Source organism: Triticum aestivum, chromosome 4B, assembly GCF_018294505.1.
Source record: "Triticum aestivum cultivar Chinese Spring chromosome 4B, IWGSC CS RefSeq v2.1, whole genome shotgun sequence".
Lineage (NCBI taxonomy): Eukaryota > Viridiplantae > Streptophyta > Magnoliopsida > Poales > Poaceae > Triticum > Triticum aestivum.
Window position 1 is genome coordinate 391,248,748 of NC_057804.1, and position 27,680 is coordinate 391,276,427.

At 44.9% G+C, this 27,680-nt stretch overlaps 1 protein-coding gene across 1 annotated transcript; it reads right to left on the reverse strand.

Moving 5' to 3' along the window:
* Window positions 1-2,071: 2,071 nt before the first annotated feature.
* Window positions 2,072-4,580, reverse strand: LOC123092299 (two-component response regulator ORR4). The gene is made up of 6 exons (XM_044514029.1): window positions 4,160-4,580; window positions 3,934-4,043; window positions 3,705-3,782; window positions 3,535-3,605; window positions 2,818-2,873; window positions 2,072-2,617 (listed from the first exon to the last, which is right to left on the reverse strand). The coding sequence occupies exons 1-6, from the start codon at window positions 4,263-4,265 to the stop codon at window positions 2,613-2,615; spliced, it is 426 nt and encodes a 141-aa protein (XP_044369964.1). The 5' UTR covers window positions 4,266-4,580; the 3' UTR covers window positions 2,072-2,612.
* Window positions 4,581-27,680: the final 23,100 nt, after the last annotated feature.

The window sequence follows — 27,680 nt, forward strand, 5'->3', positions numbered from 1 at the left end:
ACCATCACATAAACATGGCATGATGCACAATCGAGTATGATGCAAGTCCGGTTTAAAGAGGCATGGCATGGCAAAGTGCACAAAAAACACTACAATTTAAGTGGAGCTCAATATACAACGAGTTGCATACTGACAAAACACCACATTGACATATTTAGTTTAATCTCGTTTAAGCTACCCAACCATATTAAATGTTGTTAAACATGGCAAGAGGTGAAGCATAATTAAACTAACTACTTAGGCAAGTTTAAATGAGGCCGGAACAACAAACAACAATTCCGGTAAATCCCCATATGTCATTTAGTAATTTAATGCAAACAACAATTTTAACCATTTAAATGTTGTTATCATGATGCGGATGACATGCACAAGTTTTATGCGATTTTTATGAAAATGTTGACATGAGCATGTTATGAAGCATTTGGTCACCATGGCGGAACGAAAAGGGTGCCATGGCGGCGAATCCAAAAATGATGCCACGACAACATATCGGTTCCGATAGCTCACGGAGATACCGGTGCAAAAGGAAGTGGGCGAGAGCGAGGCATGCAAGGATGGTGGGGTGATCCCGGTAATCGGGTTTCCACGGGACGACGGCATGGCAAACAAGGAGGAATGTGCAAAGACAAGTCGGGCATGGTGCAAACGCGAGCATCTCATACAACAAAGCATTCGTTCACGGGTGTCGTCTTGGCGGTTATACCTTTGAAGCGTGCATTTTCGGGTGGAACGAGTTTGATGGGATGTAGTTGAAGTAGACGTTCTCGCAACGGTCGTAGTGTGGAAGTAGTGGTACTCTCGTTCTTGGCGACCGTAGTGGTACATCTTGTAGTGGAACTTGGGCGTAGTGGTACACGTTCCGTAGATGTTCGGGGGCCGGTAGTGGTACACGTGTCGAAGAGGAACTTGACGAATCCATGTTCTTTGGGTCGATGGTAGTGGAACTTGGCGTCCCTGAACTTGGCGATCCGGAGACGCCCGTGGTTCTGGGTGTGGCAACCACAAAAATGCAGCAGCAAGGAGCAAGTCCTGGAGACGTCTTTGGCTGCTCACGGCAACAACCTTAACCGGGAGCGTAGAGGAATTGCGGCAGCAGCAACTAGGTGAGGTAGAGGCAGCACAAGACAGAGATGGAGAGGAGGTCAGGGTCCTCCAACTCTAGCTGTGAGCGGGACGGAGCCAGGACCGGAGTTGGAGGCAAGATGGAGCGGTGCAGGGCGTCAGGAAGGCGACGTGGGAAGTAGTGGGAAGTGATAACCCACAAGTGTAGGGGATAATTGTAGCCTCTTTCGATAAGTAAGAGTGTCGAACCCAACAAGGAGCTAAAGGTAGAACAAATATTCTCTCAAGTCCTATCTGCCACTGATACGACTCTACGCATGCTTAGTGTTTGCTTTACCTAGAACAAGTATGAAGCTCAAAGTACTTTGTAAGTGTTGTTGGATAGGTTTGCAAGATAATAAAGAACACGTAAAGATAAACTAGGGGCTGTTTAGATAAAGAAGCAATAAAGTAAATATAGCGAGTGTGGAAAAATGGTGGTAGGAGTTGTGAAATTGCCCCTAAGCAATTGACTACGTTACTAGACCGGTAATCACTACTGCAATTCTATTTGAGGGAGAGGCATAAGCTAACATACTTTCTCTTCTTGGATCATATGCACTTATGATTGGAACTCTAGCAAGCATCCGCAACTACTAAAGATCATTAAGGTAAAACCCAACCATAGCATTAAAGTATCAAATCCCCTTTATCCCATACGCAAACAACCTACACTACTAGGGAAAAGGCTAATAGCAGCGCGGGTACCCGCGCTACTAGTATCGCGCTACAGCTAATAATCAGTAGTAGCGTCGACCCGTGTACTGCTAACAAAGTTAGTAGTAGCGTGTTTCCACCCACGCTACTACTATTATGAACCCACGCTACTACTAATGAGATAGTAGTAGCGCGTCTATAATACCAACGCTACTAGTATCCTAAATACCAGTAGCGTGCAAATTTGTCCCCACGCCACAACTAACGAATTAGGAATTAAAAAATATAAAATCGACAAATTCCATTTTATGCATACAGTTCAAGAAAACACAATAGTGATGGAAATGTCGTTATTCCTGATTATACTATTACACTGTTGCCGTATCTACTATCATACAGTTCCTCATTCTAACATCCTCATTCCAATAATAAAAAAAATGAAAAGGAAAAATTGTGCTAATCTGCCAGTGTAATGTCCTTATTGACGCTGGGATCTGAGCGGCTGAAGGGGGTGAACAAGCGGACATTTCCTTCATCGACATCGAGGAAGATCCCGATGAGGGGCGCCGGGTGGAGGGCGCGGAAGAGGTTGCGGAAGGAGCGGGAGGAGCGGACGGCGCCGAGCCACGAGCGGCAAGTGAGTGTGGCGCAGACGAGGGCCGGCAGGCTCGGCAGGCGGAGGAAGATCTCAAGGAGCTAGTCTTGGCCGAGCGAGAATATGGTGGTGGTTCCGTCGGCGGCGGTAGCTAGGGTAGTGGTAGTGGCCATGGAGGGAATCGACGGAGGTTTCACCGCTGGAGCATACGGCGACAACAGTAACAGCTCGCTGCTCATAGCTCGAGCCTCTCCAGGTGTTAACCTGCAGGAGAGAGGGGAAAATGGCAAGATGAGATAGTGTTCATATTATTAGGAAGAAGTAGGCCATTGTAGCTCACATAAACAGATCTGCTACTATGCAGAACACAAGCACTTGTTATAGACCCGTTTGCAGTAGGAGCCAATGGATCTGAAACACAAGTAGGACATGAACAAACAACGGGAAAAAAAAAGAAGGACAACCTTGTGTGGTGGCTGAGGTGCAGAAGGGTGTCCTCCTGGTCAGCTCGGGCATCCTCCTGCACCAAATCGAACAGAAAAAGTTTGAAGCATGTTGAATAACTAAAAATACATGTATATAATTTAGAAGCAACAGAAGCACATATATCTCCTGTTTCTTCCTCAAAGTGTGCATATAGATAGGTCAGATTATTGAATGCATTGTTGCTATAAAAATATGATGTTGATGAATTTGACTAGATTTTAGATATGTTAAGCAGGGGCAAGAGTTTTCCGTCAATCAACTTGCTGCAATAGTACTAACTAGACTAGTCAGGTACGAATTCGACAGCAAGGAAATGAACACAAGAAGCAGCAGCAACTCCAAATTTTGCAGCTTCATTCACCTTAAAGATAGCAGCAGTGTGGCACGCTTTGCTAACATCTTGAGAAATCCAACTAGACCAATCGACAAACTAAATTATAGTGAATTTTTGTGGGAACAAGCAAAATAATTAATTAGCAAACAATGCAGTCAGTGTCCATCTTATTCAACACTAGAGTCTGACCAAGCAGCAAAAATTCAGTAAAGCATGTATGTATGTAGATTCAAACTAGAAGAACCTTGACATTGACTAGTAGTACTAGATCAGCCATGGTGGATAGGGTAAAATGTAGGGGCAGAGGAGACCAGAGCATTCATGGAGGGGTTGAGGGAGGGAGGTTATTGTGGTGACTGACCTGCTGATCCTGGCAGGCACATTCTCAGACGACATGATCACCACTGGAATGTCCTTCAATGAAGATGACCCCTGCAAATTAACACGGGACAGCAGCTACTTTTTGAGACTGAGATGCGCGAATGAATGAATGAATGTTGGGATTAAAGGCGGCTCTGCAAATCCTTTTACCTTGACCCTCCTCAGCAGATCGTATCCTGCCATGCCAGGCATGCAATAGTCAGTGATGATCAAATTCACGCCCACCTCCTGCGACAAAAGGTTTAGAGGAGCACATGGTCGGGTCGGATCTCATTCCATGGCGCAAGAACAGGGAATCAACAATCAAAATCTCTTAAAATAACAATCCAAACGGAAGAAAGATGAACGGAGTCAACTGATTTCTTCCTAGTAGTAGTACCTGGTGGTGGTCAGGGGCGGAGGAGGAAGGGGGTGAGGAGGAGGATGAGTCCCCCTCGTCTCTCAATCCCAGGACCTCCAGCGCCTTGCTCCCGGAGTCCAATGTGGTGACTGCACGCGCCGGCCCCCAAGAACAGAGTCCGTCCGTGAGATTTGGAACAACAACAGAGACAAGAAGAGGGGAATTTCAACGGAGGGGAGAGCAGTCTGGATGGCCGTGGGCTCACCTTGGTAGGAGGAGGTCCTGAGCAGCATCTCGATGAGCTTCCGGTCGATGACGCCGTCGTCCACGGCGAGGACGTGGAAACGGGTCTCAGTGTCGACCACCGTCATGGCGCGCGGGCGGAGCAAGAAGCAGGAGGCAAGCAGTCCACACGGAGGCCCTCCCAATCTGTCTCCCTCTCCTCGCGCTCAGGCAGCAGAGCAGATGGAGGAGGCGGAGGGAAATCTCGCAGGTCTCTCCGTCGCCGCCGGCGCCGCCGTGGGGGAGAGGGTTGGAGGGGATACGGGGGAGCGCTGCTTTTTGGTGACTAATGCGGCATCTCAGGGTGTGAGGGAGGGATATAGGCAGGGCGGAGGACATCATTCATTCACACCATGGCAGCACCGGAGGTGGGTGCGGCCGGGCAGGGGGGGGGGGGGGGGGGGGGGGGGCGACGCCGCGATGACGGTGGCGTGCGGAGGGCAGGGCGGCCGCAGGAGAGGCGAAGTGGGGGCCGCTGCGGTGGGACGGGATGGGGGAGGCAAGGTCGCGGAAGAAGGGCGCCTGGCGCGCCGTGCGGCGGCGGGAGGAGGAGGAGGGGATCTGGATCGGAGGTGAATTTTTTTTAGATGGGGGTGGGTGGAGTGGGACGACGGTTGGTGGGGTGGGGTGTATCGGGGGTTGAGAGTGTGGATCGGGCGGGGGTGGACAAGCTTAGTAGTAGCGTGGGGTCTTACCTGCTCTATTACTACTTACTTAGTAGTAGCGCCGGTTTTATACCTCTCGCTACTACTATGGTCTATCCCGGGGGCATTGTTAAAGACCATTTAGTAGCACCGCGGGTTTTTACCCCTTGATAGTAGCGCGGTTTTTATATCCCTCGCTACTACTAATTAGCAGTAGCGCCCGTTTTTAAACCGCGCTACTGATAAACTTCTGTGTATAAGGTTTTCCCTAGTAGTGCTACTTACTCGGGTCTGTGCTTCTGTCACTCACGCCATCCACCATAAGCCAATCATGAACATATTGCAAACCCTACAGCGGGGATCCCTCACGCTTGCGCGACACGGAGAGCACCATAGGACAGCACCAATAATAAAACATGTAACTCAAACCAATCATAGCAATTCATCAATCACCGATAGGACAACGAAAATCTACTCAGACATCATAGGATGGCAACACATTATTGGATAATAATATGAAGCATAAAGCACCATGTTCAAGTACAGGGTACAGCGGGTTGCGGGAGAGTGGACCGCTGAATATAGAAGGGGGGAGGTGATGGAGATGTTGGTGAAGATGGCGGAGGTGTTGGTGTAGATCGCGGTGATAATGATGGCCCCCGGCGGCGTTCCGGCGCCACCGGAAGCAAGGGGGAGAGAGAGCCCTCCCCCCTTCTTCTTCTTCCTTGACCTCCTCCCTACATGGGAGAAGGGTTTCCCCTCTGGTCCTTGGCTCCCATGGCGTGGGAGGGGCAAGAGCCCCTCCGAGATTGGATCTATCTCTCTGTTTCTGCGTTCTGGGATTCTGCCCTGGCACCGTTTCTTTTATATCTGGAGATCCATAACTCCGATTGAATTGAAACCTTCATCCACATCTTTTTCCAAAAATTAGCTTTCTTGCGGCCAAAGAAGGGCGTCAACCGCCTTACGAGTGGCCCAGGAGGGTGGGGGCGCGCCCACCTGGAGTGGGCGTGGGCCCCTATCTCGTGGCCACCTCGGACACCGTTTCGCGTTGATTTTACTTCCCAAAAGTCACAAATATTCCAAAATAATTCTCAGTCTGTTTTTATCCCGTTTGGACTCCGTTTGATATGGGGTTTCTGTGAAACATAAAACATGCAACAGACAGGAACTAGCACTGGGCACTGGATCAATATGTTAGTCCCAAAAATAATATAAAAAGTTGCCAAAAGTATATGAAAGTTGAATAATATTGGCATGGAACAATCAAAAAGTATAGATAAGACCGAGACGTATCAGCATCCCCAAGCTTAATTCCTGCTCGTCCTCGAGTAGGTAAATGATAGAAAATAATAATTTTTGATGTGGAATGCTACCTAGCATAATCTTGATCATGTAATCTAATCATGGCATGAATATTAAGACACGGGTGATTCAAGGCAATAGTCTATCATTTGACATAAAAACAATAATACTTAAGGCATCCCAACAAACAATCATGTCTTTCAAAATATCAATGCTTCCAGAATGTTATCCCTACAAAATCATATAGTCTTGTATGCTCCCTTTTCTTAACACAAGGTACCCCTCATGCCTATCCCAATGTCAGCCAAGCAATTGTTTCATACTTTAGTATTCTCAAACTTTTCCAACTCTCACACAATACATGAGCATGAGCCATGGATATAGCACTATAGGTGGAATAGAATATGATGGTGGAGGTTATGTGGAGAAGACAAAAAGGGAGAAAGTCTCACATCGACGCGGCTAATCAACGGGTTATGGAGATGCCCATCAATTGATGTCAATGCGAGGAGTAGGTATTGCCATGCAACGGATGCACTAAGAGCTATAAGTGTATGAAAGCTCAAACTGAAACAAAGTGGGTGTGCATCCAACTTGCTTGCTCATGAAGACCTAGGGCATTTGAGGAAGCCCATCGTTGGAATATACAAGCCAAGTTTTATAATGAAAAATTCCCACTAGTATATGAAAGTGATAACATAGGAGACTCTCTATATGAAAAACATGGTGCTACTTTGAAGCACAAGTGTGGAAAAGGGATAGTAACATTGCCCCTTTTCTCCTTTTTTTTCTTTTTTTTCTTTTTTGGGGTGGGATTCTTTGGCCCCCTTTTTTATTTAGGCTTCTTTGGCCTTTCCTTTTTTTTCTTTTTTTCTTTTTTCTTTTTTTCATGGGGCAATGCTCTATAATGATGATCATCACACTTTTATTTACTTACAACTAAATATTACAACTCGATACTAAAACAAAGATATGAGTCTATATGAATGCTTCCGGTGGTGTACTAGGATGTGCAATGATCTAGCGTAGCAATGACATCAAAAAAGGACAAGCCATGAAAACATCATGCTAGCTATCTTACGATCATGCAAATCAATATGACAATAAATGCTCAAGTCATGTATATGATGATGATGGAAGTTGCATGGAAATATATCTCGGAATGGCTATGGAAATGCCAGATAGGTAGGTATGGTGGCTGTTTTGAGGAAGATATAAGGAGGCTTATGTGTGATAGAGCATATTGTATCACGGGGTTTAGATGCACCGGCGAAGTTTGCACCAACTCTCGAGGTGAGAAAGGGCAATGCACGGTACCGAAGAGGCTAGCAATGATGGAAGGGTGAGAGTGCGTATAATCCATGGACTCAACATTAGTCATAAAGAACTCACATACTTATTGCAAAAATTTATTAGCCATCTAAACAAAGTACTACGCGCATGCTCCTAGGGGGAGGTTGGTAGGAGTTAACCATCGTGCGCCCCCAACCTTCACGCAAAGATAAACAATCAAAATACAATGCGCGCCAATTTGGTTACATAGTTAGTAGACCATACGTGCATGCTTCGGGAATCACAAACCTTAACACCAACATCCTTACTAAACACAACCATCTACTAGTACCTCCCACATATTATCACCTCTATATCGCAAAACTATTGCAAGGAATCAAACATATCATATTCAGTGATCCATAAGTTTATGTAGGATTTTATGTCTAACCATGTGAATGACCAATTCCTGTCATCTCTCTAAATAGATATAAGTGAAGCAACAGAGTTCAATTCTTTCTACAAAAGATATGCCCATGCTCTAACAAATATAAGTGAAGCAAAAGAGTATTCTACAAATGGCGGTTTTCTATATGAAGAGAAACAGGCAATCCAAACTTCAAATGATATAAGTGAAGCACATGAAGCATTCTATAAAGCCATACTCAAAAGATTTAAGTGAAGTGCAATGAGCATTCTATAAATCAACCAAGAAATATCTCATACCAGCATGGTTCATAAAAGAAAAGTGAAAACTAAATGCAAAAGACGCTCCAAGACTTGCACATATCGCATGAACAAAACGAATACGAAAACATACCGATACTTGTTGAAGAAAGAGGGATGCCTTCCAGGGCATCCCCAAGTTTACACACTTGAGTCTCCTTGAATATTTACTTGGGGTGCCTTGGGAATCCCCAAGCTTGAGCTCTTGCCTCTCTTCCTTTTCCTCATATCGAGACCTCCTCGATCAAACACTTCATCCACACAAAACTTCAACAGAAAACTCGGTAAGATCCGTTAGTATAATAAAGCAAATCACTACTCTAAGTACTGTAGCAAACCAATTCATATTTTGTTTTTGCATTATGTCTACTGTAACATAACTTTTCCATGGATTAATCCACTGATAGAAATTGATAGTTTCATCAAAACAAGCAAACTATGCATCAAAAACAGAATCTGACAAAAACAGAATAGTCTGAAGCAATCTGTGTTGGGGAACGTTGCAGAAAATTAAAATTTTTCCTACGGTTTCACCAAGATCCATCTATGAGTTCATCTAAGCAATGATTCAAGGGAGATGCATCTACATACCACTTTGTAGATCGCGAGCGGAAGCGTTCAAAAGAACGGGGTTGAAGTAGTCGTTCTCGTCGTGATCCTATCACCGGAGATCCTAGCGCCGAACGGACGGCACCTCCGCTTTCAACACACGTACGGAGCGGATGATGTCTCCTCCTTCTTGATCCAGCAAGGGGGGAGGAGAGGTTGATGATGATGGCTCCAGCAGCAGCACAACGGCGTGGTGGTGGTGGAGCGGCAGCACTCCGGCAGGGCTTCGCCAAGCGCGTGACGGAGGAGGAAGAGGTGTAGCAGGGGGAGGGGGCGCCAGGACTTTAGGGTGCGGCTGCCCCCTTCCCCCCTCCCTTTATATAGGCCCCCAGGGGGGGCGGCCCTGGGAGATCCAATCTCCCAAGGGGCGGCGGCCAAGGGGGGTGGAGTGCCCCCCAAGGCAAGTGGGGCGCCCCCCCTAGGGTTTCAACCCTAGGCGCGGGGGGTGGGCCAAGGGGGGCGCACCAGCCCACTATGGGCTGGTTCCCCTCCCCACTTAGGCCCTTGGGGCCCTCCGGGATGGGTGGCCCCACCCGGTGGACCCCCGGGACCCTTTCGGTGGTCCCGGTACAATACCGGGTGACCCCGAAACTTTCCCGATGGCCGAAATACCACTTCCTATATATAATTCTTTACCTTCGGACCATTCCGGAACTCCTCGTGACGTCCGGGATCTCATCCGGGACTCCGAACAACATTCGGTATACTGCATACTCATATTCATACAACCCTAGCATCACCGAACCTTAAGTGTGTAGACCCTACGGGTTCGGGAGTCACGTAGACATGACCGAGACGGCTCTCGGGCAATAACCAACAGCGAGATCTGGATACCCATGTTGGCTCCCACATGCTCCTCGATGATCTCATCGGATGAACCATGATGTCGAGGATTCGAACAACCCCGTATACAATTCCCTTTGTCAAGCGGTACGTTACAAGCCCGAGACTCGATCGTCGGTATCCCAATACCTCGTTCAGTCTCGTTACCGGCAAGTCACTTTACTCGTACCGTAATGCATGATCCCATGACCAAACACTTGGTCACCTTGAGCTCATTATGATGATGCATTACCGAGTGGGCCCAGAGATACCTCTCCGTCATACGGAGTGACAAATCCCAGTCTCGATCCGTGTCAACCCAAAAGACACTTTCGGAGATACCTGTAGTGCACCTTTATAGTCACCCAGTTACGTTGTGACGTTTGGTACACCCAAAGCACTCCTACGGTATCCGGGAGTTACACGATCTCATGGTCTAAGGAAGAGATACTTAACATTGAAAAAGCTCTAGCAAAACGAACTACACGATCTTGTGCTATGCTTAGGATTGGGTCTTGTCCATCACATCATTCTCCTAATGATGTGATCGCGTTGTCAATGACATCTAATGTCCATAGTCAGGAAACCATGACTATCTGTTGACCAACGAGCTAGTCAACTAGAGGCTCACTAAGGACATGTTATGGTCTATGTATTCACACGTGTATTACGATTTCCGGATAATACAATTATAGCATGAATAAAAGACAATTATCATGAACAAGGAAATATAATAATAATGCTTTTTATTATTGCCTCTAGGGCATATTTCCAACAGTCTCCCACTTGCACTAGAGTCAATAATCTAGTTACATTGTGATGAATCGAACACCCATAGAGTTCTGGTGTTGATCATGTTTTGCTCGCGAGAGAGGTTTAGTCAACGGATCTGCGACATTCAGATCCATATGTACTTTGCAAATATCTATGTCTCCATCTTGAACATTTTCACGGATGGAGCTGAAACGACGCTTGATGTGCCTGGTCTTCTTGTGAAACCTAGGCTCCTTAGCAAGGGCAATAGCTCCAGTGTTGTCACAGAAGAGTTTGATCGGCCCCGACGCATTGGGTATGACTCCTAGGTCGGTGATGAACTCCTTCACCCAAATAGCTTCATGCGCTGCCTCCGAGGCTGCCATGTACTCCGCTTCACATGTAGATCCCGCCACAACGCTCTGCTTGCAGCTGCACCAGCTTACTGCTCCACCATTCAACATATACACATATCCGGTTTGTGACTTAGAGTCATCCAGATCTGTGTCGAAGCTAGCGTCGATGTAACCCTTCACAACGAGCTCTTCGTCACCTCCATAAAAGAGAAACATGTCCTTCGTCCTTTTCAGGTACTTTAGGATATTCTTGACCGTTGTCCAGTGTTCCTTGCCGGGATTACTTTGGTACCTTCCTACCAAACTTACGGCAAGGTTTACATCAGGTCTGGTACACAGCATGGCATACATAATAGATCCTATGGCCGGGGCATAGGGGATGACGCTCATCTCTTCTTTATCTTTTGCCGTGGTCGGGCATTGAGCCGAGCTCAATCTCACACCTTGCAATACAGGCAAGAACCCCTTCTTGGACTGATCCATTTTGAACTTCTTCAAAATCTTATCAAGGTATGTGCTTTGTGAAAGACCTATGAGGCGTCTCGATCTATCTCTATAGATCTTGATGCCTAAAATATGGTGGCTAAAGGCGAGTACAAGAGTAAGAAGAGAAACTATGCAACGGTCATCATCTAGAAGTGGTCAAGAAGTGATCCTGAAATTACTTACATTCAATCATAACCCAAACCATGTTCACCTCCCGGACTCTTCCGAGAAGAGACCATCATGGCTACACACGCAGTTGATGCGTTTTAATTAAGTCAAGTGTCAAGTTCTCTACAACCGGATATTAACAAATTCCCATCTGCCCATAACCGCGGGAACGGCTCTCGAAAGTTTATACCCTGCAGGGGTGTCCCAACTTAGCCCATCACAAGCTCTCACGATCAGCGAAGGATATTCCTTCTCCCGGGAAGACCCGATCAGTCTCGGAATCCCGGTTACAAGACATTTTGACAATGGTAAAACAAGACCGGCAAGACCGCCCGAATGTGCCGACAAATCCCAATAGGAGCTGCACATATCTCGTTCTCAGGGCACACTGGATAGGTCAAGGTACGAGTAAAACCAGCCCTCAAGTTTCCCCGAGGTGGCCCCGCAGGTTGCCCAGTTCGGACCAACCCTCATAGGAGCACTGGCCCAGGGGGGTTAAAAAAAGATGACCCTCAGGCTCGCAAAAACCCAAGCAAAATTTAATAGGTTGTTAGGCAAATGTAAAACCAAGGTTGGGCCTTGAGGGAGGAGTTTTATTCAAAACAAACTGTCAAGGGGTTCCCATAAACCCAACCGCGTAAGGAACGCAAAATCAAGGAACATAACACCGGTATGACGGAAACTAAGGCGGCAAGAGTGGAACAAAACACCAGGCATAAGGCCGAGCCTTCCACCCTTTACCAGGTATATATACGCATTAATTAAAATAAGAGATATTGTGATATCCCAACATAATCATGTTCCAACATGGAGCAATCTTCAACTTCACCTGCAACTAACAACGCTGTAAGAGGGGGCTGAGCAAAAGCGGTAACTTAGCCAAACAACGGTTTGCTAGGAAAGGTGGGTTAGAGGCTTGACATGGCAATATGGGAGGCATGGTAAACAAGTGATAGGTAGCGCAGCATAGCGATGGAATGAAGCAACTAGCAAGCAAAGATAGAAGTGATATCGAGGGTAATGGTCATCTTGCCTGAGATCCCGCTAGGAAGAAGAACGAGTCCATGAAGAAGACGAACGGGCGTAGTCGAACGAATCCTCACAATCGCAACGTTACCGGAACTAAGAAGCAATACCGGGAAGAAGCAAACAACATAGTAAACAACCATCACATAAACATGGCATGATGCACAATCGAGTATGATGCATGTCTGGTTTAAAGAGGCATGGCATGGCAAAGTGCACAAACAACACTACAATTTAAGTGGAGCTCAATATACAACGAGTTGCATATTGACAAAACACCACATTGACATATTGCTACCTCTTGAGCACTGCGTTGGATTTCCCCGAAGAGGAGAGGATGATGCAGCAAAGTAGCATAAGTATTTCCCTCAGTTTTTGAGAACCAATGTATCAATCCAGTAGGAGGCCACACACAAGTCCCTCGTACCTGTACAAAATGATAGCTACTCACAACCAACGCGATTAGGGGTTGTCAATCCCTACACAGTCACTTACGAGGGTGAGATCTGATAGAGATGATAAATAATATTTTTGGTATTTTTGATATAGAGATGCAAAGTGAAAAGTAAAAGGCAAAGTAAAAACAAAGCAAGTATTAAAGTAATGGAGATTGATATGATGAAAATAGACTCGGGGGCCATAGGTTTCACTAGTGGCTTCTCTCAAGAGCATAAATATTCTATGGTGGGTGAACAAATTACTGTTGAGAAATTGATAGAGTTGAGCATAATTATGGGTATATCTAGGTATGATCATGTATATAGGCATCACGTCCGAGACAAGTAAACCGAAACGATTCTGCATCTACTACTATTACTCCACTCATCGACCGCTATCCAGCATGCATCTAGAGTATTAAGTTAAAAACAGAGTAACGCCTTAAGCAAGATGACTTGATGTAGAGGGATAACTTCATGCAATATGATAAAAAACCCATCTTGTTATCCTCGATGGCAACAATACAATACGTGCCTTGCAACCCTTTCTGTCACTAGGTAAGGACACCGCAAGATCGAACCCAAAGCTAAGCACTTCTCCCATTGCAAGAACTACCAATCTAGTTGGCCAAACCAAACGGATAATTCGAAGAGACTTGCAAAGATAACTCAATCATACATAAAAGAATTCAGAGAAGATTCAAATATTATTCATAGATAAGCTAGATCATAAACCCACAATTCATCGGTCTCAACAAACACATCGCAAAAAGAAGATTACATCGAATAGATCTCCACAAGAGAGGGGGAGAACATTATATTGAGATCCAAAAAGAGATAAGAAGCCATCTAGCTACTAACTATGGACCCGAAGGTCAGAGGTAAACTACTCACACTTCATCGGAGAGGCTATGATGATGTAGAAGCCCTCCGTGATGACGGCCCTCTCCGGCGGAGCTCCGGAACAGGCCCCAAGATGGGATCTCATGGATACAGAAAGTTGCGGCGGTGGAATTAGGTTTTTGGCTCCGTATTTGATCTGTCGGGGGTACGTAGGTATATATAGGAGGAAGGAGTACGTCGGTGGAGCAACAGGGGGCCCACGAGGTAGGGGGCACGCCCAGGGGGGCGCCCCCCACCCTCGTGACCACCTCTTTTGTTCCTTGGAGTAGGGTCCAAGTCTCCTGGATCACGTTCGGTGAGAAAATCACGTTCCCGAAGGTTTCATTCCGTTTGGACTCCGTTTGATATTCTGTTTCTTCGAAACACTGAAATAGGCAAAAAACAGCAATTCTGGGCTGGGCCTCCGGTTAATAGGTTAGTCCCAAAAATAATATAAAAGTTGAAAATAAACCCAATATAGTCCAAAACAGTAGATAAAGTAGCATGGAGCAATCAAAAATTATAGATACGTTGGAGACATATCAGGCATCCCCAAGCTTAATTCCTGCTCGTCCTCGAGTAGGTAAATGATAAAAAAAGAATTTTTGATGCGGAGTGATACTTTGGCATAATTTCAATGTAAATCTTCTTAATTGTGGTATGAATATTCAGATCCGAAAGATTCAAGACAAAATTTCATATTGACATAAAAATAATAATACTTCAAGCATACTAACTAAGCAATCATGTCATCTCAAAATAGCATGGCAGAAGAAAGTTCATCCCTACAAAATCATATAGTTAGGCTATGCTTCATTTTCGTCACACAAAGATGTTTCCAACTTCTATACCCCCGATGACAAGCCAAGCAATTGTTTCATACTTAAATAATCTCAAACTTTTTCAACCTTCACGCAATACATGAGCGTGAGCCATGGATATAGCACTATGGGTGGAATAGAATATGATGATGGGGATTGTGTGGAGAAGACAAAAAAGGAGAAAGTCTCACATTGACGAGGATAATCAACGGGCTATGGAGATGCCCATAAATTGATGTCAACATGAGGAGTAGGGATTGCCATGCAACGGATGCACTAGAGCTATAAATAAATGCTCAACAAAAGAAAACTAGTGGGTGTGCATACAACTCGCTTGCTCACGAAGACCTAGGGCATTTGAGGAAGCCCATCGTAGGAATATACAAGCCAAGTTCTATAATGAAAAATTTCCACTAGTATGAAAAAGACAACTTATGAGACTCACTACATGAAGAACAAGGTGCTACTTTGAAGCACAACTTATGAGACTCACTATATGAAGAACAAGGTGCCACTTTGAAGCACAAGTGTGGAAAAAGAGATAGTAGCATTGCCCTTTTTATTTATTTTCTTTTTTTGGGACTTTCTTTTTTTTTATTTTTTGGCCATTTTTATTGGGCAATGCTCTAATAATGATAATCATCACACTTCTATTGATTACAACATAAGGATTACAACTCAAAACTAGAACAAGATATGACTCTATATGAATGCCTCCGACGGTGTACCGGGATGGTGCAATGAATCAAGAGTGACATGTATGAAAAATAATGCATGGTGGCTTTGCCACAAATATGATTTCAACTACATGATCATGCAATGGCAATATGACAAAAGTAATGTATGTCATGATGATGATGAACGGAACGATGGAAAGTTGCATGGCAATATATCCCGGAATGGCTATGGAAATGCCATAATAGGTAGGTATGGTGGCTGTTTTGAGGAAGATATAAGGAGGTTTATGTGTGATAGAGCGTATCATATCACGGGGTTTGGATGCACCCGCGAAGATTGCACCAACTCTCAAGGTGAGAAAGGGCAATGCACGGTACAGAAGAGGCTAACAAAGGCGGAAAGGTAAAAGTGCGTATAATCCATGGACTCAACATTAGTCAAAAGAACTCATATACTTATTGCAAAAATTTAGAAGTCATCAAAAATCAAGTACTACGCGCATGCTCCTAGGGGGATAGATTGGTAGGAAAAGACCATCGCTCGTCCCCGACCGCCACTCATAAGGATGCACAAGCCAGGTACACTTCATGTTTCAAATTTGTTACACAACTTTAACCATACGCGCATGCTATGGGACTTGCAAACTTCAACACAAGCATTTCTCAAATTCACAACTACTCAACTAGCACGACTTTGATATTATCACCTCCATATCTCAAAACAATTATCAAGCATCTAACTTATCTTAGTATTCAACACACTCAAAAGAAAGTTTCACATATCTTGAATACCAAGTATATTAATACTAAGAAAATTACCATGCTATTAACGAATCTCAAAATAATCTAAGTGAAGCATGAGAGATCAATAGTTTCTTTAAATCCACCACCGTGCTCTAAAAGGTCTAAGTGAAGCAGTAGAGCAAAAATTATCACGCTCAAAAGATATAAGTGAAGCACTAGAGTATTCTAGCAAATTCCAATTTGTGTATGGCTCTCTCAAAAGGTGTGTACAGCAAGGATGATTGTGGTAAACTAACAATCAAAGACGCAAATAATACAAGACGCTCCAAGCAAAACACATATCATGTGGTGAATAAAAATATAGCTCTAAGTAAATTACCGATCGAAGTAGACGAAAGAGGGAATGCCTTCCGGGGCATCCCCAAGCTTTGACTTTTTGGTGTCCTTGGATTATCTTGGGGGTGCCATGGGCATCCCCAAGCTTAGGCTCTTGCCACTCCTTTGTAACGCCCCAGATACAACTTTCCATATTCGTAACTCCGACTCTTGCCTTTTCCGGAGATGTGATTTATTATTTCCTTCGTGGTTGGGTTTTTGTCTGTTGTTTTGCATTTTGTTCTTGTTATGCATCTCATCTCATAACATCATCTGCATTGCATCGACATCGTTTTCATAAAACTTGCATCCATTCGGGTTCCGCCGGTTCTCTCCGTTGTCCGTTCTGAGCCCGACCACACTCGCACGCGCCCGCGGCACCTCCGAAATATTATTGTAGAAGCGGCATAAAAATGTTCTTGGAATGGGTTGCAACTTGTCATGCGGTCTTATTATAGTGTAGACAGGCCGCCTGTCAAGTTTCGTCGCATTCGGAGTCCATCTGATAGCCCAACCGTTAAACTTAGCGGTACCGCTGTCGGTACCTTCGTCGGATGTTTTCGGTCTCCGAAAACCGTGCGGGTCGCACTTCTTCCCCTCTCTTCTCAGCCGAGGCCCTCTTCACAGCCCACTAGACCCACCTACCTACCCCCTCCGCTTCGGACCGTCCGATGGCGATCGAACGTCTCCGAAACGGAGCAAAACCCCCAAACCCTAGCCAAAATCTGCTATATATGGTCACCCCCTAGTCCATTTTGGGCATCCCCCTAGCCTCCACCTACTTCCCTCCTTGTTTTCCGCGCAGCCAGCCATCTCCCTCCCTCGGATCTGGCGCTGCCAGCCCGCCGCCGCCACTTGGCGATCAGCCACAGGGCGCGCCGCCACCTGAGGCCCCCCGCGCCACCGTGCTCCTCCACCCACCACGCCCAGCCGCCTCCCCTGCAGCGCCCGCGTGGGCCTCCCCAGCGCCAGGGCCCAGCCGCGCCTTGCCCGGCCACGTGGGCCATGGCCCAACCTCCCCTTCCCTCCGGCCCAGCTCCTGTCTCCGCCGACCGGGCCTTGGCCCATGGTGAGCTGCCCCCCCCAGCGCCTGCTCCTGTTGGCCCGTTTGCTCAGACTCAGCCCGATACGTTTTTTTCCAGCATCTGCGAATTTGTGTATTATCCAGTGATTTAATAATTACAGAAAATGCCCCTGTTTTAAACTGCTAATAACTATTTAACCATGCATCCAAATAAAACATGTCTTATATGCAATATGCTTAGAATTTCATCTAGTTTAATAATATGCAACTTTCATGCATGTTTAAAATGTTTAAATTGCTGTTTGCATTATTTTTGCATAAATGCCATGTTAAAATGATTTAATTCATAACTAAATAACCGTAACTCCAATTTTAATAAACTTTATATGTAAATGGGGTGGAAAAATGCCTAGTTTAACATGGTCCACTTTATTTTCATGTTTAACAACAATAAAATATGTTCTAGGGCAGAACAGTACCAAAACTAGAATATGGACATGAGGATTTTCTGGAATTGTTGTTTGTTGTTTCCGGCCTCATTTAAACTTGCCTAGATAGGTAGTTTCATTATGCTTTACCTCTTGCCATGTTTAACAACATTTAATATTGTTTGGTAGCTTAAACAAGATCAACTAAATAATTGATGTGGTGTTTCGTCAATATGCAACTCGTTGCATATTGAGCTCCACTTAACTTGTAGTATTGTTTGTTGCACTTGCCATGCCATGCCTCATTAAACCGGACATGCATCATACTTGTTTGTGCATCATGCCATGTTTATGTGTTGGTTGTTTACCATGTTGTTTGTTTCTTTCCGGTGTTGCTTCTAAGTTCCGGTTATGTTGCGATTGCGAGGATTCGTTCGACTACTCCCGTTCTCTTCTTCATGGACTCGTTCTTCTTCCTTGCGGGATCTCAGGCAAGATGACCGCTACCCTGGATCTCACTACTATCATTGCTATGCTAGTTGCTTCGTTCTATCGCTTTGCTGCGCTACCTATCATCTGTTTGTCGAGCCATACCATATTGCCATGAACCTCTAACCTTTGACACCTTTCCTATGCAAACCACTGCTTGGCTATGTTACCGCTTTGCTCAGCCCTCTTATAGCGTTGCTAGTTGCAGGTGAAGTTGAAGATTGCTCCTTGGTGGACAGGATTTTGGTTGGGATATCACAATACCTGTTATATTATTAATGCATCTATATATTTGGTAAAGGGTGGAAGGCTCGGCCCTATGCCTGGTGTTTTGTTCCACTCTTGCCGCCTTAGTTTCCGTCATACCAGTGTTATGTTCCCGGATTTTGCGTTCCTTACGCGGTCGGGTGATTTATGGGACCCCCTTGACAGTTCGCTTTGAATAAAACTCCTCCAGCAAGGCCCAACATTGACTTTTACCATTTTCCTCACCACCACCTACTTTTCCCTTGGGAGTCACTCTCTCGAGGGTCATCTTTATTATAGCCCCCCCCCGGGCCAGTGCTTGTCTAAGTGTTGGTACGAACTAGAGCCCTTTGCAGCGCCCCCTTAGGGAAACTTGAGGTCTGGTTTTAGTTGTACAGATTGCTCATCCGGTGTTGCCCTGAGAGCGAGATATGTGCAGCTCCTATCGGGATTGTCGGTGCATCGGGCGGCTTTGCTGGTCTTGTTTTACCATTGTCGAAATGTCTTGTAAACCGGGATTCCGAGTCTGATCGGGTCTTCCTGGGAGAAGGTCTATTCCTTCGTTGATCGCGAGAGCTTGTCATGGGCTAAGTTGCGACACCCCTGCAGGGTATAATCTTTCGAAAGTCGTGCCTGCGGTTATAGGCAGATGGGAATTTGTTAATGTCCGGTTGTAGACAACTTGACACCAGATCCGAATTAAAACGCATCAACCGCGTGTGTAGCCGTGATGGTCTCTTCTCGGCGGAGTCCGGGAAGTGAACACGGTTTCTAGGTTATGCTTGACGTAGGTAGGAGTTCAGGATCACTTCTTGATCATTGCTAGTTTCACGACCGTTCCATTTGCTCTCTTCTCGCTCTTATTTGCGTATGTTAGCCACCATATATGCTTAGTCGCTGCTGCAGCCTCACCACTTTACCCCTTCCTTTCCTTAAGCTTTGCTAGTCTTGATACCCATGGTAATGGGATTGCTGAGTCCTCGTGGCTCACAGATTACTACAACAACAGTTGCAGGTACAGGTTTATGCGATGATCATGACGCGAGAGTGATGCTTGCTTGCGTTGAGTTCTTCTTCTGCTTCTTCTTCGATCCGGGGATAGGTTCCAGGTCGGCAGCCTGGGCTAGCAGGGTGGATGTCATTTGAGTTTCTGTTTGTGTTTCATCCGTAGTCGGATGATGCTCTTATGTATTGTAATGTTGTATTCGTGTGGCATTGTATGCCTTATGTATGTATCCCCATCTATTATGTAATGTTGATGTAATGATATCCACCTTGCAAAAGCGTTTCAATATGCGGGTCTATCATTGGTGGGACCTTCGAGTTCCTTTTGGATAGGGTCGCATATTGGGCTTGACAAGTTGGTATCAGAGCCTCGACCGACCATAGGAGCCCCCTTGATTGTTGGCCGTTGTTGAGTCTAGAAGAAAACTATTTTGAGTCTTAGGATTATATATATCGGAGAGTAGGATTCTTTTTACTCCTCAGTCCCTTTGTCGCTCTGGTGAGGACTCTTGACGTAGATGTTTTGACTTTCCTCTCCTCAAATTTCACTAAAAAAATTTAGGATCACGCGGGTATCTTGGAATCGTTCCGATGGTTTTGTGACGAGAACATTGTTCTTGGTGCCTCCTGTCTATTTATGTGGCTTTGACCCGGGGAGTCAAGCTCTGAGGTGTTGTCGTCACAATTTTATCATTGCAGTTCTAGAATACCTGAGCTTTGCCGACATCGAAAATCTCTTTTGTACAGTTGTTGGTGAGATAACCCCGATAACCCAGTACTGGGGCGAGCTCGGGAGTATTGCCATAACTCGTATAACGGATGCTTTTCGAAGGTTGAGGTACACGATTTCCGAAGGTTTCTTGGTTATGTGTTGACGGATGGATACAGCTTGGATGTAGGTATTGTTAGTTTGGGTGAGATATATTGCTTCCCCTGTATCCCCAACACCTGATTGCATAACCAGAAAGTTTCGGGAGTTTTATAGGTGGGAATTCAAGTAGCTCCTAGAATATCTTTTCGACAGATGCATGATATGAGATTGGGGTTCGACGTCTAGTGGTCCGCCTTTCCACGGTCGTTTTTACAGTGGTCTCGTTGTGTCTTAAAGAACCCTTGGCTATGCTGGTTCGGGGACACTTCGTATGTCATGTGCACTGCCTTGTACATGATGGTGCTGTACACTCGAGCCCGTGTGGGCCCCACCATGAAAACTTCGGATGAAATCTCTATCATATGTTTGTTCCGGCTTATTTCTGCAAGCCAAATCCTTTGTTTTTGTTTTATTTGTGGTATTCGAGTTGCTTCGAGTCAAATGTTGAATCCATACCTTTCTTAAATGGTGTTCTCATACTTCTATGGGAGTACTAATCCTTTTGATCATCGAGATTGTCATCCCAATTCTTTCCAACCGGCGTGCTTCTCTTCAAGTGGATCCGATCATTTTTTTCAACATCCGCAAGATCAACTCTAAGTTTTCTCACCAGTGTTTGTGTCATCCGTCCCCAAGTTGTCTTTGTTTTTTCCCACCCTCCCACCCTTTTCTTCAAGGACTCATTTTTTTAATCAAGTATCCATTTATTCATGTGAAGTCTCTTCACTCTTTTCAATCAATGTTCTTATCCGGTGATTTCCCAAGAAGATGCTCAACAGTTTCAAGTTCATCATCCTTCGTTCTTTTTCTTCTCCGGTGGATCCAATTCAAGCTTTCGGTGTTGATCATATTCTTTTCCTCGTTTCTAATGCTTTCTCATGCCGGTGCACCTCTCAATCACTCACCTCTTGCTATTCATTTGTTCTGGAGTGCCGAAGATATCTCGGAAGACTTGTGTTTCCATTCTCAATCCGTTCAAGATATTTCGAGGTTGTTATCTCATTCAAGTCATTTAATTCAACCGGTGCAATCCCCCCTTTCAATCAATTGTTCAACGATGTTTCTTTCGAGTGGGCCCTAACCCACAGGTCTTTTCCCAGGATCTTACCTGACTCTTCTAATCCCCTCGGAGCCATTCTCAAATTCATTTCCAAGTTTGACGTAAGAATGAATTATCATCAGTCATATGTCTTTCTCCAAGATCTTTCAAATTCTTTTCATCATTGGCTCAACCCCCTTCGCTTTTCATTCTCCCGAAGTATCTCAACAATTGTCATGGTGGTTCTCATCATCATTCTCAACATTTGAAGACCGAAGAAGAGTTTTTCCTCTAAATCTTGCTCCATTCTCTTCAAGATTCGTGGTTCTAGCTTCATGCCATTCTCTCATAATTGTTTTCGATTGTCATAATTCTTTTCTTACCATCCGGAGCATTTCATGAGTTGTTTCCATTTCTTTCCTCCGAAGGCCATCATGTCATAATTCTTTGTCCTCACATTTCAGCTCTCGTTATCCAAATCTTACCGGTGCATTGCTCTAGTATTATCTAACCAGCTCGGGATCTCTGCGTTCACTTGTATCTAAATCCCCTCAAGTATATTCATTCGTTTTTCCAATTCTTCCCGGTGAATTGTGCCTTTCTACTTTCTTTTTCAATTCTTACGGTGGTCCATTCAAGATTCATCATCTCTTGTTATCATATTAATTCATTCGTTCTTTTCAATCCTACCGGTGATTCATGAAGACCTTCTCAAGTTTACGCTATTTCTTTCTTAATCCTTTCTACGAGAATAAGTAGTGTGCCAAATCCATTGCTTGTCATCAATTGAATTTGATGAAGGATAAGCATACAATAAATCTCATTCTTATTTCCTCGAGGTGATTCAATTCTTTTATTTCTGGAGTTCCAAGTTCTCTCGGTTATATCATCGCAAAGCTCCATCTAAATCATCGCAAGGCTTCACCTTGTGTTTTCAACTTCTCTTTCTTTCTATCATACTTTCTTTACCGGAGTTCTTCATGGAGGCTCTACATGGTGGTTCGTCAAGGATTCTATTCATTTTCAATTGTTCTTCAAGATTTCTCTCGAAGTTATGATTCGCCAAGCTATGCTCTAAATCAAACATGGTGCTCAACACTTGTTTTGTTTTGAGGCGTTCAAGCATTCTTCATCTTGCATTCCAAAGTGCAATCCTTCTACCTTATCTTTTGAGATGGTGTTATGTCATCCTTGGCAATTTCTCCTCGTGCTTCATGATTCACAAGTTGTCAGGAATGAGTTAATTAAATCCATCATTTTCTCTTTGTTCAAGATATCTTTTTGACCAATCAATCTCTTTGTTGGAGTTATCTTGGGTTAGTTTTCACCTAAAGCCTTTCCTTAAGGGTTGTTGCTATTTGTGGTGATTATGCATGACCCAAGCTTGCTCCTTATCCTCCTTGGTGGAAGAGGTTTTTTCATCTCTTCATTGTTCTCAAGCAAGCAATTGTTTCCGTTAGTGGCCGGTTGTCACCTCATAATTTCGGGATGTTTTCCATAAGCCCACTACAAGCTTATTCGTTTCGTTGTTGGTTTTTTTCCAACAACTCCGTTATAACCTTCTTGGAAGGGTGCTTTCTTAGCTCAATTGTGGCAGAAGTTGGCATTTTCTTCTTCATTCTGTTATTCCAATGATCTATCTTCTATTCCTTCTTTCGGAGACAATGTGATGTTGCTCTCTTCACCCATCATCTCGTTTTATCAAGATCATGTCATTTTCATGTTTATCCATTTAACCGGCGTGTCGTGTTTTCATTCGAGTTCCCTCATCTTATCAAGTTTTGCCTCCTTCCTCAACCGGAGAGTTGTCTGAAATCTTTCTTACCCCTTGTGCCATTGTTTCAATAGTTCTGGAGGTAGTGTGTTGTTGATCTCATCAAGTATCCTCTCATCTTGTAAGTTCATGTTCAATTTCTTCCATTTACAGTCGGAGTGCTGTCCAAATTATATCATTCTTATTCATTCTTATCTCGTTTCAACCAGAGTGGTTTCAATTCCTTCTTGCCCATTGTGCTCGTCATTCATGTCTTTGCAACCTTCAAGTTCTCATAATGTTCCTTGTTCCTCTTTTCTAACGGATTTTTTGCAATCTCGTTCATCTCTAATTGCTCAACCTCTCAAGGTTCGTGGTTTCACTCATTCATCAAAGAAGCAGCTTAGCTTTACCTTTTCTCTTCCTCTTCCTTTTCCCTCCGGTGCCATCCTAGATCTCGGGACGAGATCCTCTCGTAGTGGTGGAGTGTTGTAACGCCCCGGATACAACTTTCCATATTCGTAACTCCGACTCTTGCCTTTTCCGGAGATGTGATTTATTATTTCCTTCGTGGTTGGGTTTTTGTCTGTTGTTTTGCATTTTGTTCTTGTTATGCATCTCATCTCATAACATCATCTGCATTGCATCGGCATCGTTTTCATAAAACTTGCATCCGTTCGGGTTCCGCCGGTTCTCTCCGTTGTCCGTTCTGAGCCCGACCACACTCGCACGCGCCCGCGGCACCTACGAAATATTATTTTTGAAGCGGCATAAAAATGTTCTCAGAATGGGTTGCAACTTGTCGTGCGGTCTTATTATAGTGTAGACAGGCCGCCTGTCAAGTTTCGTCGCATTCGGAGTCCATCTGATAGCCCAACCGTTAAACTTAGCGGTACCGCTGTCGGTACCTTCGTCGGATGTTTTCGGTCTCCGAAAACCGTGCGGGTCGCACTTCTTCCCCTCTCTTCTCAGCCGAGGCCCTCTTCACAGCCCACTAGACCCACCTACCTACCCCCTCCGCTCCGGACCGTCCGATGGCGATCGAACGTCTCCGAAACGGAGCAAAACCCCCAAACCCTAGCCAAAATCTGCTATATATGGTCACCCCCTAGTCCATTTTGGGCATCCCCCTAGCCTCCACCTACCTCCCTCCTTGTTTTCCATGCAGCCAGCCATCTCCCTCCCTCGGATCTGGCGCTGCCAGCCCGCCGCCGCCACTTGGCAATCAGCCACAGCGCGCGCCGCCACCTGAGCCCCCCCCGCGCCGCCGTTCTCCTCCACCCACCGCGCCCAGCCGCCTCCCCTGCAGCGCCCGCGTGGGCCTCCCCAGCGCCAGGGCCCAGCCGCGCCTTGCCCGACCACGTGGGCCATGGCCCAACCTCCCCTTCCCTCCGGCCCAGCTCCTGTCTCCGCCGACCGGGCTTTGGCCCATGGTGAGCTGCCCCCCCAGCGCCTGCTCCTGTTGGCCTGTTTGCTCAGATTCGGCCCGATACGTTTTTTTCCAGCGTCTGCGAATTTGTGTATTATCCAGTGATTTAATAATTACAGAAAATGCCCCTGTTTTAAACTGCTAATAACTATTTAACCATGCATCCAAATAAAACATGTCTTATATGCAATATGCTTAGAATTTCATCTAGTTTAATAATATGCAACTTTCATGCATGTTTAAAATGTTTAAATTGCTGTTTGCATTATTTTTGCATAAATGCCATGTTAAAATGATTTAATTCATAACTAAATAACCGTAACTCCAATTTTAATAAACTTTATATGTAAATGGGGTGGAAAAATGCCTAGTTTAACATGGTCCACTTTATTTTCCTGTTTAACAACAATAAAATATGTTCTAGGGCAGAACAGTACCAAAACTAGAATATGGACATGAGGATTTTCCGGAATTGTTGTTTGTTGTTTCCGGCCTCATTTAAACTTGCCTAGATAGGTAGTTTCATTATGCTTTACCTCTTGCCATGTTTAACAACATTTAATATTGTTTGGTAGCTTAAACGAGATCAACTAAATAATTGATGTGGTGTTTCGTCAATATGCAACTCGTTGCATATTGAGCTCCACTTAACTTGTAGTATTGTTTGTTGCACTTGCCATGCCATGCCTCATTAAACCGGACATGCATCATACTTGTTTGTGCATCATGCCATGTTTATGTGTTGGTTGTTTACCATGTTGTTTGTTTCTTTCCGGTGTTGCTTCTTAGTTCCGGTTATGTTGCGATTGCGAGGATTCGTTCGACTACTCCCGTTCGTCTTCTTCATGGACTCGTTCTTCTTCCTTGCAGGATCTCAGGCAAGATGACGGCTACCCTGGATCTCACTACTATCATTGCTATGCTAGTTGCTTCGTTCTATCGCTTTGCTGTGCTACCTATCATCTGTTTGTTGAGCCATCCCATATTGCCATGAACCTCTAAGCTTTGACACCTTTCCTATGCAAACCACTGCTTGGCTATGTTACCGCTTTGTTCAGCCCTCTTATAGCGTTGCAAGTTGCAGGTGAAGTTGAAGATTGCTCCTTGGTGGACAGGATTTTGGTTGGGATATCACAATATCTCTTATATTATTAATGCATCTATATATTTGGTAAAGGGTGGAAGGCTCGGCCCTATGCCTGGTGTTTTGTTCCACTCTTGTCGCCTTAGTTTCCGTCATACCGGTGTTATGTTGCCGGATTTTGCGTTCCTTACGCGGTCGGGTGATTTATGGGACCCCCTTGACAGTTCGCTTTGAATAAAACTCCTCCAGCAAGGCCCAACATTGACTTTTACCATTTGCCTCACCACCACCTACTTTTCCCTTGGAAGTCGCTCTCTCGAGGGTCATCTTTATTATAGCCCCCCGGGCCAGTGCTTGTCTAAGTGTTGGTCCGAACTAGAGCCCTTTGCAGCGCCCCCTCAGGGAAACTTGAGGTCTGGTTTTAGTTGTACGGATTGCTCATCTGGTGTTGCCCTGAGAACGAGATATGTGCAGCTCCTATCGGGATTGTCGGCGCATCGGGCGGCTTTGCTGGTCTTGTTTTACCATTGTCGAAATGTCTTGTAAACCGGGATTCCGAGTCTGATCGGGTCTTCCTGGGAGAAGGTCTATTCCTTCGATGATCGCGAGAGCTTGTCATGGGCTAAGTTGGGACACCCCTGCAGGGTATAATCTTTCGAAAGCCGTGCCTGCGGTTATAGGCAGATGGGAATTTGTTAATGTCCGGTTGTAGACAACTTGACACCAGATCCGAATTAAAACGCATCAACCGCGTGTGTAGCCGTGATGGTCTCTTCTCGGCGGAGTCCGGGAAGTGAACACGGTTTCTGGGTTATGCTTGACATAGGTAGGAGTTCAGGATCACTTCTTGATCATTGCTAGTTTCACGACCGTTCCATTTGCTCTCTTCTTGCTCTTATTTGCGTATGTTAGCCACCATATATGCTTAGTCGCCGCTGCAGCCTCACCACTTTACCCTTTCCTTTCCTTAAGCTTTGCTAGTCTTGATACCCATGGTAATGGGATTGCTGAGTCCTCGTGGCTCACAGATTACTACAACAACAGTTGCAGGTACAGGTTTATGTGATGATCATGACGCGAGAGCGATGCTTGCTTGCGTTGAGTTCTTCTTCTGCTTCTTCTTCGATCCGGGGATAGGTTCCAGGTCGGCAGCCTGGGCTAGTAGGGTGGATGCCGTTTGAGTTTCTGTTTGTGTTTCATCTGTAGTCGGATGATGCTCTTATGTATTGTAATGTTGTATTCGTGTGGCATTGTATGCCTTATGTATGTATCCCCATCTATTATGTAATGTTGATGTAATGATATCCACCTCGCAAAAGCGTTTCAATATGCGGGTCTATCCTTGGTGGGACCTTCGAGTTCCTTTTGGATAGGGTCGCATATTGGGCATGACATCCTTGTTCCATAATCCATCAAAAGAAATTCACCCAAAACTTGAAAACTTCACAACACAAAACTCAATAGAAATCTCGTGAGCTCCTTAGAGAAAGAAAACAAAAGACTACTTTAAGGTACTGTAATTAACTCATTATTTATTTATATTGGTGGTAAACCTACTGTATTCCAACTTCTCTATGTATTATAAACTATTTTACTAGCCACAGATTCATCAAAATAAGCAAACAACACACGCAAAACAGAATCTGTCAAAAACAGAACAGTCTGTAGTAATCTGTAACTAACGCAAACTTCTGGAACTCTAAAAGTCCTACCAAAATAGGAAGTCCTGGACAATTTGTCTATTGAACAGCATCAAAAAGAATCAATGCAAAAGCACGTTCCTGTGATTTAACAAAATTATATTCGTGCGCGCAAAGTTTCTGTTTTTCAGCAGAATCAAAAATCAACTATCATCGTAGGTTATCCTATAGGTTCTACTTGGCACAAACACTAATTAAAACATAAAACCACATCTAACCAGAGGCTAGATTGATTATTTATTCCTAAACAGAAGCAAAAACAAAAAACAAAAAATAAAATTGGGTTGCCTCCCAACAAGCGCTATCGTTTAACGCCCCTAGCTAGGCATAAAA

Excerpts from the sequence above, each read along its gene's own strand:
- LOC123092299 (XM_044514029.1), bottom strand. The coding sequence starts at position 4,265 with ATGACGGTGGTCGACACTGAGACCCGTTTCCACGTCCTCGCCGTGGAC. Across the intron at positions 3,783-3,933 it reads CCGCCCCTGACCACCACCAG|GAGGTGGGCGTGAATTTGAT; the intron begins GTACTACTACTA and ends CTTTTGTCGCAG. Across the intron at positions 2,874-3,534 it reads GTGCCTGCCAGGATCAGCAG|GAGGATGCCCGAGCTGACCA; the intron begins GTCAGTCACCAC and ends GATTTGGTGCAG.